This window comes from Lissotriton helveticus, chromosome 1_2 (assembly GCF_964261635.1).
Source record: "Lissotriton helveticus chromosome 1_2, aLisHel1.1, whole genome shotgun sequence".
Lineage (NCBI taxonomy): Eukaryota > Metazoa > Chordata > Amphibia > Caudata > Salamandridae > Lissotriton > Lissotriton helveticus.
In genome coordinates this window covers 412,398,588-412,410,696 of record NC_136058.1, presented here as the reverse complement: position 1 = coordinate 412,410,696, position 12,109 = coordinate 412,398,588, and the positions used below count along the sequence as shown (strand labels likewise).

Sequence of the window (12,109 nt, the reverse complement as noted above, 5' to 3'; positions counted from 1 at the left end):
GAACAAAATTCGCTTCTGCACCGGGAGCCAGTGCAACTTCTCCAGCTCCTGGGTAACTGAGGAAAACTTAGGCAATCCCACAACAAGGCGGGCGGCCGCATTTTGTAGGACCTGAAGTTTGTTAAGCACCCCCTGTTGTGCCTCGAGAAAAAGACTATTGCAATAGTCGAGGCGTGAGAGTACCAGAGCTGTCACCACCGTCTTTCTACTTCCCTCCGGTAGGAAGGGGAGAACCTTCCTAATAATTCTCAGAGTCCAATGTATGGAGGAGCTCAACGCCTTGACTTGGGGTTTGAAGGAGAGTTGGTTGTCAATTATGACACCAAGGTTCTTCACCTTCAAAACCGGGGAGGGTGGAAGACCCATGTCAACGGGGCCACCAGTTGGGGCACCAAAGATTTGTGTTTGACCCTAAGATAAGCACCTCAGTCTTGGAGGAATTCAATTTTAAACAGCTCTTTGCCATCCAGGAACTAACTGCTGACAAGCAATCGCGAAACCTGGCTGCCACACCCACCTTTGTCCCCGGGAGAACCGAGACCACAATCTGGGTGTCGTCTGCGTAGGATGTTAGCTCGAACCCAAAGGATCTGATCACCAGGGCAGGGGAGGATACATAAATATTGAATAAAGTGGGGCTTAGGGAGGAACCTTGCGGGACCCCCCAGGAAGTTCGAAAGGTCTTGATTCGAACTCCCCCATCGCCACCACTTGTGCCAGGTCTGTTAGAAAGGCTTTCAAGATGTTAAGTGCTTGACCCTGGACCCCGCAGCCCTCCAATCGATCCACCAGCAAAGCATGGTGGACCGTATCGAAGGCCACAGACAGGTCCAAAAGGATCAGCACTGCCTGGCCCCCTTCATCAAGCACCTTCCGGACCTCCTCTATAGATTTAATAAGACCGGTCTCGGTGCTATGACCCTCCCTAAACCCATGTTGGGCTGGGTCTAAGCCCTTCGAGTTACGCAGGAAGGAAAAGAGCTGGGAGTTCATGTTTTCTCAATCAGCTTAGCCGGCAGTGGCAGCCTGGATATTGGCCTATAGCTGTTGGGATCCGTAATATCAAGGGAGGGCTTTTTGAGAAGTGGGCAGATTGAAGCCCGCTTCCAGAGTTTAGGGAATTCCCCCTTCTCGAACATTAGATTGAAAATGCAGGCCAAGTAATCCACGATAGGAGCGGCTGCCAGCTTAGCAATTGAGGAAGGGCAGGGATCATGAGGTGAGCCTGATTTGGTGGTCAGCAGGAGTTTTAGCACATCATCTGCCTTGACTGGCTCGAAGTTCGAGAGTTTAGCCCCCGGGGTTCCGGCCGGAAGATTCCCATGGGGCATCTCCGAGAGACTCTGGGCCACCAGAGGTTCAAGGGAGGTAAAAATCAGTTGAACTTTGTTCAGGAAAAAATTTGCTAATGATTTACAAAGTTCGATATTGGGTGGCACAATCACAGATTTAGGGGCAGCCAGGCTGGCCACTGTCTCAAAGAGTTCCTTTGCTGAATTCTTGGCCTTCTCAATGCGGTCCGTAAAGTATACACTCTTTGCTTTCCTAATGTTATCTTTATAAGCCCTCTGACTAACTTTCAATCTCTTTTTATCAAACTCGGTGTAGTTAGCTCGCCAGATCTGTTCGAGTTTTTTGCATGCTACTTTGGCTTCTCTGAGCGCGTCGGAGTACCAAGGAGCTGATGGAGCCAGCCTGGTGGGCCTACACCTCTTAGGAGGAGCTAACTTGTAACAGGCCCTATCAATTCACTCCGTATACTCGGTGGTGGCAATGTTCACGTCTGTAGACAAGGCCGGGCCAGAGGCCGTGAGCAACTCCTCCAAGGCTGTACCATCGATGTTTTTCCAAGCCCTACACATGCTAATTATTTGCCCCTCACATCGGGTTGTCTTAACCCGTGGGCTGAAGATGGAAAACTGCACCACCCCATGGTCTGTCCAGGGCAAGGGTTCAGCTTTGGAAAATACCAAATCAGGACTGCTGGAAAATATCCCATCTAGTGTGTGGCCGGCCTGGTGCGTTGGCCCTACGACCAACTAGGTCAGACCCACTGCAGACATCACATCAACTAAGGCCATGGTATCAGCTTCAGAGGGGTCTTCTAAATAAAAATTAAAATCACCCAGAACGGTGAAAGAGTTGGCACAAAGGGCTTCCTCTAGAAACTACCAACTGTGTCAAGAAAAAGGGACTTTGTCCTAGGGGGTCTGTATAGGAGGCCACCCTTAAAAGAATGATGATTAGAAAGTTCCAGTTTAAACAACAAGGCCTCACATGCCACGGAGGTAACTGGAAAAAAGTGTCCCTGAATGGACGCCTGATAAATGATAGCAAGACCTCCGCCCTTCTTCCTTGGTCTATCCAGGACAAAGTTAAGATAATTAGGTGGAGTAGCCTTTACCAGGTCGGGCCAGATGCAGCATCCGTCCAGGTCTCAGTGATAAAGGCTATTAGTGCGTTCATGTCCAGAATCAACTCAGCGCACTCCACACTATGCTTTACCAGAGATCTGGCATTAATTAGAATACAGTTGAAAGTTTGATTTCCTCGTCTATCCTTAGTAGTGGGAGTACGAGTGAAAGCCTTAGTTTTGCCCCCAATAATAGGAGGAAGATTCAATTTACAGAGGGGACAGCATTGCAATCCTACCTGTAGATGTATATCCGGGGACATCCTTGGACACCTAGTCCTCTCACAGCCCCCCCCAGGTTCCACAGTTGCGCTCTATCATAGGTGCACCTCTCACGGAGTTCTGGAGGAAACCTCACAGGGGTTAACATTGCAAAGTCTGGAAATTGCACTAATTTTCCACTTTTTATATTGAACAGTATTTCTATTGCAAAACGTATTTACTCAAGATGAAATTCTGTGGGTCCGCAAAATAAATCTAACCAAGTATCATTTTATAAATTGGTCTCAGATTTATTCATTGAGTGTGTGTCATTTATTGCCACTGTGTGTACAACAGTGTGCGTCATTTATTGCCACTGTGTGTACAACAAATGCTTAAAACTACCCTTGTATACTGCTCCCCCACACTACCACAAAAGGGCCATAGTATTATCTACTTTAGCCTCTGAAAATCTCTGGGGATCCACTGGACTCTCTGCACACTATGCCTCTTTTTGGTGTAGACCCAGGCACGACCAGCAACAGGAAAACCACATGGTTCACCGACGCCCTCAAAGACTCAAAGAAATCCTGCCGTACTCTCCATGAAAGGATGACAGAAAACATGACAGACCTTAAGAACACCACTCGCGAACACCACCAGCTGATCCGCACCACCAAAAGGACATCGTTCATAGAGCGGCTGGACAACAACACCCACAACAGCAAGGAACTCTTCAACATCGTAAAAGAGCTCTCCAACCCCAGCGCCAGCAACAACGACATCGCACCGTCGCAAGACCTCTGCAACTCCCTCGCCATGTTCTTCTAACGCTAGTTCGCAGATATACACGACAGCTTTGACGCCCAGAATCTGCCTCCAGTTACCAAACCAACGACCCCCACAACCACCCTCAGCGCCTGGACCCCCATCAGCACAGAAGACACCACCCACGTCATGAACACCATCCACTCTGGCTCTCCCTCTGACCCGTGCCCCCATCATATCTACAACAAAGCCGACACCATCATCGCACCCCAATTCCGGAACATCATAAACAACTCCTTCGATATCTGGGGCATGTCAACTCTTGAAATTCGGATACCAGGAGGGTCAAGAAGGGTCGCCACAACTCAGGGAACTCCGACCCCCTACCAGCCAGTGTGAGTGTGAGTTTCTCCATACCCAGTATCATCCAAAGCCGTTGAAGCCAGCCCGAGAGTGTAGGGATTTGGGCGGTGCGCCAGGGGATCAAGATGTTCTGCAAGGCCGCCCCTATGGCAATCGCTATTAGTCGTCCCCTTCGGGATTTTAGTGGATACATCAATGGGTTAGGCAGGCCCAGGAGGATATAGGAGGGAAAACGAGGGAGCCGAGTTTCTAAGTGAAGATCTATTTCATCCAGTACTTGGGACCAGTATGGCTATATGTGGGTGCAACTCCAGAGGATGTGTTCCAATGTTATTTTCTCCCCACACTCCCTCCAACAACAGATCGCTACGTCGAGGGTCAATGTGATTCACGCGCTCCGGCATATAGTACCAGTTAGTAACTATCTGACACATAAAAGTACACCTTAATTTTATTGCCCTTGATTCATACTCTGGACCATAGTTGAGGGATAGGTCTAGGCATAGTCCTTGCAACATACTATAGATTTGTGTGCGGCAGAGGCCAGAGCTCAAAACTCAGGACACCAGATACAAGAAGGTGGTAACTCAGGGCAGGGGAAAACAACTGTTGTCCGTGGAGGGGAAATTCCCATCTCAAAAATCTACATTACAAATAAATTAATATTATTCTTTTTTAAATATCTGTTTGATGCCAGTCCATATGACTTTAATTTCTGCTTTGGGAATCTATGTTACAAGTCCATAGGATGCATGTATCCTTTGTGAGCTTAATAAAATGTTGGAAATTCTACAAATCCTCACTCCTACATCCAAGTACTCTCAGGCTACAATTCTACACTCTGCTCTGTCAGAAGAACAGCTCAACATTTTCAAAATTCTGCAATTCTGCATTGATATGGCTTGTAAATTATTTTTGTGGAAATGTACATGTATTATGTATTAACTATTTTATTTTAATACTATAGGTGATTGAAATTACGGACGAAGAAAACAAGATTCAGCACCAGACAACTGAATGTTAGTGCCATAAGAAGGGTTATTTTGAAAAACTGAAGGACATTCAGCATTCTAAGTTTAAACAATTTCCAGAATCTAGGTGTGGCGAGGAAGTGGGAGCTGAGGAAAGTACTATACCTGTAAGTGAAGTCTCTAATTTAGCATTTCATTAACCCAGAGCAAAGCCATATCTGTGCACACAGCATCAGAAATAATCCCAGAAAGACCAATCACAGCACCCTCATCTGAAATATTATCAGAAAGACAAACTACCTCAGCATGACAGAATAACTTTCATCTAAAGCATCATGTAATTTCAGAGAGGAAGCACACACTGCAAAAAAGAAAGATATAACAAAAGGTTTCTTCTGCAAACCATCTAAGAAAAGACACTGAAAGAAGACTCCGAAGCTGACACGTTAACAACCAAAAGATTGGAAAATCTCCTCTATTCAACAACCGTTTTTAACCAGTTACACAAGTTTGAGACTATCTGCCTCGGGATATAACACCTCGACCTACTCTGCTCATTCTGGCGAAAACCTTAAAAATCCACCACTTTATTGTTTTCATGACCATCCCAGATTGTTTCCTTTTTAATGTGTACTGTTCTGTAATTCTATGTAAATTGCCTCAACATTATCTGTTGTGCAGGAGTGATATGTAAAACTGTTAAATATAAAACCGGATTAAATGAGCACAGTTACGCTATAGCTAATGTAAATAAATCCTTGTCTTCAGAACTACACTTACACCAAACATAGAAAGGGTAAAATTAACTGATGTTCTGCGACTGGTGAGCCACAATAGTACTGTGCATTTTCTAATGCTCTCAGTTACTGCCATTATGTCAGTGTAAAAAGGTTCTTCTCAGTTTAATCATTAAATATCAGACTAACACCATATCACTGCATTGATAAGAACCTATACAAATAGATTTGAGAAAAATTTCAGTCACAAAATAAGTTGCTGCCGGAGAGGCTATAACTAAAAGACTATTATCTGCTAGAAACATTTCGACAGGTGTTACAGGGATGCTTCTAAACATATTTTGCTCAATTAAAGTGTTAAGAAGATTACACACAATTTCTTTTAGAGATAAATACTGAACATTATCTAAACAAGCCAGACTCTAAAATCGGGTTCACTCTTACCGTGGCATAAAAGCAAGAGAAAACTAAATGTAGAGCTATTAACTCTAGGAATAAATCTTATAAAAACACGGGCTGTGAGAACAAATTCAGTGTTAAAACTCGCCTCAATCAAAGCAAAGTAACCCAAGTTGGGGAAAAAAATTACCTGTGCCAAAAAAGATTCGGCCATAAATCTCATCTCACTGAATTTGAGAGAATGCACACTGGGAAAAACCACTCTCAGTGCTCAGTGTGCCACAAAAGTTACAGCCGTAAATCTCAACTCACTGAGCATATGAGAATCCACCATGGGGAAAAACCTTATCAGTGCTCTGAATGCCAGAAATATTTCAGTGAAAAAAGAGACCTTACTGTACATATAAGGTCCCACACTGGGGAAAAACCTTATCAGTGCCCTGAATGCCAGAAAAGGTTTTGTTACAAGCAAAGTCTTTCTCAACATGTATTAACCCACACTGGGGAAAAACCTTATCAGTGCTCTGAATGCCAGAAAAGGTTTCGTAAAAAACAAAGTCTTTTTCAACATGTATTAACCCACACTGGGGAAAAACCTTATCAGTGCACACATTGCCAGAAATGCTTCAATGCCCAAGCCACTCTCACTCGGCATAGAAGAACTCACACTGGAGAGAAACCTTATCAGTGCTCGGAATGCCAGAAATGTTTCATTGACAAAAGCAGTCTCACTCATCATATAAGAACCCACACTAGGGAGAAACCTTTTCAGTGCTCTGAATGCCAGAAATGTTTCAGTGTAAAAATCAGACTCACTGAACATACAAGAATCCACACTGGGGAAAAACCTTATCAGTGCTCTGAATGCCAGAAACGGTTTTGTAAAAAACAAAGTCTTTCTCAACATGCAATGACCCACACTGAGGAAAAACCTTATCAGTGCTCTGAATGCCAGAAATGTTTCAGTTTAAAAAGTAGTCTCACACGGCACATAAGAATCCACACTGGGGAAAACCCTTATCAGTGCTCTGAATGCCCAAAACATTTCAACCGTAAATCACTTCTAACTGCACATGTGAGATTCCACACTGGGGAAAAACCTTATCAGTGCTCTGAATGCCAGAAATGTTTCAGTGACAAAATAAGTCTTTCTCGACATACAATAACCCACACTGGGGAAAAACCTTATCAGTGCTCTGAAAGCCAGGAAAGGTTTTGTAACCAACAAAGTCTTTTTTAACATTCAATAACCCATTCGGTGGAACATCCTTATCAGTGCTCTGAATGCCAGAAATCTTTCAGTATAAAAAGTAGTCTCACACGGCACATAAGAATCCACACTGGGGAAAAACCTTATCAGTGTTCTGAATGCCAGAAATGTTTCAGTGAAAAAAGAATACTCACTACACATACAAGAACCCACAGTGGGGAAAAACCTTATCAGTGCATTGAATGTCAGAAATGTTTCAGTGAAACAAGAATACTCACTCAGCATACAAGAACACACACTGGGGAAAAACCTTATCAGTGCATTGAATGCCACAAATGTTTCAGTGAAAAAATCAATCTCACTCACCATATAAGAACCCACACTGGGGAAAAACCTTATCAGTGCTCCGAATGCCAAAAATGTTTCAGCCGTAAATCTGATCTCACTGAACATGTGGGAATCCACACTGGGGGAAAAACATTATCAGTGCTCTAAATGTCAGAAAAGATTCAGATGTAGTGATGGTTACATGCACCATAAGAAAACACACCATCAAAAATACTTCAGTGCTCCAAGTGTCAGAAAAGCATCAATTTTAAATGCAATTTCACTCTACATGAGCAGACGCACACAGGGAAAAAACATTACCTATGCTGTGAATGCCAGAAATTCCTATTTTTTGATAGGCACAGCCTCACTAACCATAATCAACTCCATACTGATGAAAACCTTATGAGTGCTCCGAATGCCAGAAAAGCTGCAGAGAAAAACGCTATTTCACGATGAGAAACTCCACACTGCAGAAAATCCTTATGCCATAAAAGCTTGAATCTGAAAGACAGTGTTATGCTTCAAGAGAGATCCCACTCTGGGGGAAAAACCTCATGTGTGCTCGAAATGCAAGCAAAGGTTTGGTCACAAATTACTTCTCACTTCACATGTGCGAACTCACACGGGAGAAAAAACCTTATGTGTGTTCTGAATGTCAGATAAGGTTTAATCACGAATACAATGTCATTTCACATGAGAGAATTCACACTGGACTAAAGCTTATATAGGAGGGGAAAGCCAGAAACGTTTTACTCAGAAGGGAGATCTCGCTAAACTTGAGAAATGCATCCACATGAGGTGAAAAGTAAAGCGTATCATGAGTTGCAGAAAAGCTTCTAACAACATGACCTACCATGAGAGAGCACATATTGTAGTTGCAATAGGATTCATCAAGAAACTCTTGCAGGATAACTTAGGCTGCCCGCATGCAACCTTCAAAGAAATTTCAGGCCTTAAAAATGTTTTAATTGCAACAAAATCCACAATTTGAGTATCTGAAAGTTACAAAACTCTCAAGGTCTTTACTTGACACAGTGAAGTGTTCGTACTTGCAAACATCAACTAATTAACAAAAAATTCAAAATATTAATGTCTTAAATTTTCTCCACCCAAAAGGTTTCTACTCACACTTGTTTCTTAACATATGACTGAAATCTAGATTTTCATGATAAGATTAGGCCTGGAGACGTGGAGTTCTGCGAGCAGCGGAGTGTTTTAGGGTCATGCCGTTCGTGGTGATTTTGATCTCTGATTGTTAGTGCCGCCCTGTAAAATTAATCGTGAATGGCACCATGTGCAGCGCAAGAGGGTGCAGCTGCTTCTACTCGAGCGGCAGCTTTGTCAATGCGAAGGAAGGTTTCTCAACGCGAGTGCTTGTGTCCTGCCGAGATTACTCGCATTGAGAAATCAGACGACGAATTTCGCCAGGAAGTTGATTTTGCTCGCCAACTAGACCTTGGCAAGCGCGAGCAAGGAAAAATCTAATCAGGAGGTGGATTTTCCTCGCTCCAGTTAATGGCGTTGAAGAGCGCGAGTGTGGAAAAAACCTCGCTCCGCTCCACAGTGCAGAGTTTTTAAGAACTATGCAAGCTCCGCTGAGTATGGAAAACTCTGCTAGCGGAGTTCACCACCCGGAATTAGATAATATACAACAGCAGGAAAACATAACAAACCAGTTACTTGCCTTCGGTAACGCTCTTTCTGGTGGATACTCCTTTACCTGCAGATTCCTCACCTTGTGAATATTTCCCACACGCCAGAATGGATCCTCAAACTTTAAAGCCGTCCTGCTGCACGCGGGGCTCTCCCTCAGCAATGGGAGCCCCGCACGGGCAGGCACCAGCATTCTCCTTCGGGCGGCTTTTCCGGCGGCGGCGAGCGCGGGACTTCCTTTCGATACCGAAAGTCCCGCCCGCCGTCAGGCACTACGGTGCCTGGCTTCCTGTTTTGCTGTGGGCTGCTGCGGTGATCTCTTTTCCAGCAATAAGAGGGGCAGGCTCCCTCGTAAGTACAAATATACAGAGGGGTTGGCACACGCTTAATTAGGCAAAGTTGCGGGGTGGGCACCAGCGCATAAATTAAAAATAGCACACCAAGACGCAGGGTGGGCACCTGCACACCATAAATAACGAGATAATCGGGGTGGGCACCCGAAAGGCTCAAGAGGAGAGGGGAATCCCTACAAGGCTCTCCCTCGCTGGGGGCACTAAATCAAAAGCGCACCCAGTCTTCATATAAAGCGCAGGAAGGCTGTAGCAAGCCTTGGTAAAAGCAGAACACAGAGCAATAGGTCCAAGAAGTCCTGGGCATCAGGGAGGGCAGTGTAGGGCCCCTGGCAAGCACACAGGGCACTCCAGCAAGGAGACAGCCCCGTGGTGGTCCCTCCTGGGCCACACCAGCAGCAAGACCCCTCTGTCAGGATCCAAAAGTAGAAGGGTCCCCAAGAAGTCCTCCAGGAATCCAGGGGCAGGGCAGGGCCCAGGGAGATAAGTCTTCCCCTGGGGCCCAGCAGCAGCACTCCCCTGGTAGATTTAAGTAGCAAACAAGAAAATGTTCATGGGGTCACAGCCCCTTATTTATACAGCTAAATACACGTGTGACACTGCACAGGGCTAGGAGAGAACCAGTTACAACTGGTTCAGGAGCACTTGAGCACTTTGTTTTGCTCAGCTCCTCTCCTCTATTCACAGGACAGGCCAGGGACATCAGACGCACCCCAGGGGGTGGATCCAGCATTGTGGAGGGAAGGCTCAGCTCTATTCAGGTCCTAGATGCAACTCCTCCCTCCCATCTACATGCAGATCTCCCTATTCACCACCGGGAAGACCCATCCTGGCTCCTGGAGCCAAGCACACCAGCCAGCTCCTGTCAATCACAAACCAGACAGTCAATTCACATTCACTGCACGCAGAAATGCCAACTTCTAAAAGTGGCACTTCTCCACTAGTCACATTAAATCTGCGCAAAACATTGCGCAGCATTTAATCTCACGAGTCCGCACATACCATAACCTGCCCCTGCACTCTTCTCACATCAGGAATTATCATGGACACTCATCCCCCATGCATTCCTATGGGAGGGCAGGCCACTCTCACCACACGCACTCAGAGAGCACACACACTTTACACTGGGCCACAGTGCTAAAGTGTGCAGAGGCCGCAAATCACTTAACATCAGGTCAGAGTTCAAGGCAAAAAGTTCAGGGGTGAACCTGCCAAAAGGGCCAAGTCCAACAGTTTCGCAATAGGGACAATGGTAGAGTAGGGGTCAGTTTGGGTGGGGGTGGCAGGATAGGGTGAGCAGAAAGGGCCAGTGTTTTGTGGGAACGGATGTTGGCAATGTTTTGGGGAAAGGGGCTATGGTTTTCAAGGTTAGTGTGGTGGGGTTGGTGGCAGTGCTGTGGGGTAGGGTGACATGGAAAAGGTCTAGGCTATTCTAACTCCTATTTGTTCTTGTGTAGAGTCTTGAAGGGTAGATTCTGCTGCTTATAGAGCTCTTGGGCTGTCTGGTAACTACAATATACTCTTGCTGCTTCAAGTCTCCGGTCAGTCTGGGGTTCAGTACACTTCTGGGAAACTCAGAACCTTGTGGGCTGGATCCATATTTTTGAACTCCCACTAGAAAAGGGTGGAAGTAACATGTGCCCTCTCCCTTTCACAATTTGCATCATGCGTGTCCTACCTCTCCTAGACAATTGTTGCGAGTGTAAAAACAAGCCCCCTTTCACAGGACTGGCCCAATGGAAACTCTTTGTTTTGTAGCACATTACTGTTGTTTTATGCATTTCTCAAATTATTTGATTTTGGGGATATTAAGTGTTTACAACAGGGGTCTTCAACCTTTTCTGAAGTGAGAGCCACTTATGATCAGTGAAAGTCTTGAGCTACTTAAGGCTAATCATCTCACACATTGTTACCAGACAGTTTATCAAGTAGGGCCTTTTAGATTGAAGATTAACCATCTGTCTGCGCCTTCCGCGCCATGGTACTCCTATGATCTGAAAATGTAGGCACCAATAACAATTTTGGAGGAAGAGTTACAGCCTATTGTTCAACACAGTTAAATCACTTTCATCCTTTGGTTATAAAAATATAGTAACTCCCAGCCAAAAAGCTGTGATGAAGTAACCAAATTCCTTTTTCCAAAGTAAATAAAATATTCCTGAATTTTACGATAACACCAGATAATCTTTAGGGACAGATACAGTGGAGGAACGTACGGTGAATAAACTAACTTACCATTTCCTGGTAATGAGTACATTCACCCCACTTACTGAAGAGAAAGTATCTAATCTTATCAACACTATGAAATGTGGAACCCTTGCAGATTCTTGCCCTCCATCCGGTTTCATCTAACATTTCTGCTTATCTCATTTTGTTACTAAGAATGGTGCTTAAGTCCGTCTTTTTTCCAGATGCTTGGAAAAAGGCATCTATTTTGCCACTTCTAAAGACTCCTTCCCTCTATCCCTCGGATGTAAAGAGCTACGGATCCAAATTGGTATATCCTCTTCCCGATAAAATTTTAGAAAAGGCCATGAATCAGGAGATCACCGTCTTCTTTGAAAATACGGACTGTATGGGTCCTGCTCAACATGGGTTTAGACCCTACTACTGTACAGAGTCGGCCTTATCGGCAGTAACTGAAGAGATCAGATCCATTGTGGATAGAGGAGATTAATGCGTCCTTGATCTTATTTGATCTTTCAGCCATATTT

At 44.9% G+C, this 12,109-nt stretch overlaps 1 protein-coding gene across 1 annotated transcript in view; it reads left to right on the top strand.

Annotated features, from left to right (window-relative positions):
- Window positions 1-5,461, top strand: part of LOC144804738 (uncharacterized) — a 75,938-nt gene extending 70,477 nt beyond the window's left edge. The window contains exon 5 of the mRNA XM_078671926.1: window positions 4,713-5,461. Within this exon, the coding sequence (XP_078528052.1) occupies window positions 4,713-4,720 (8 nt within the window). The 3' untranslated portion in view covers window positions 4,721-5,461. The remainder of the gene's footprint in view (window positions 1-4,712) is intronic.
- Window positions 5,462-12,109: the final 6,648 nt, after the last annotated feature.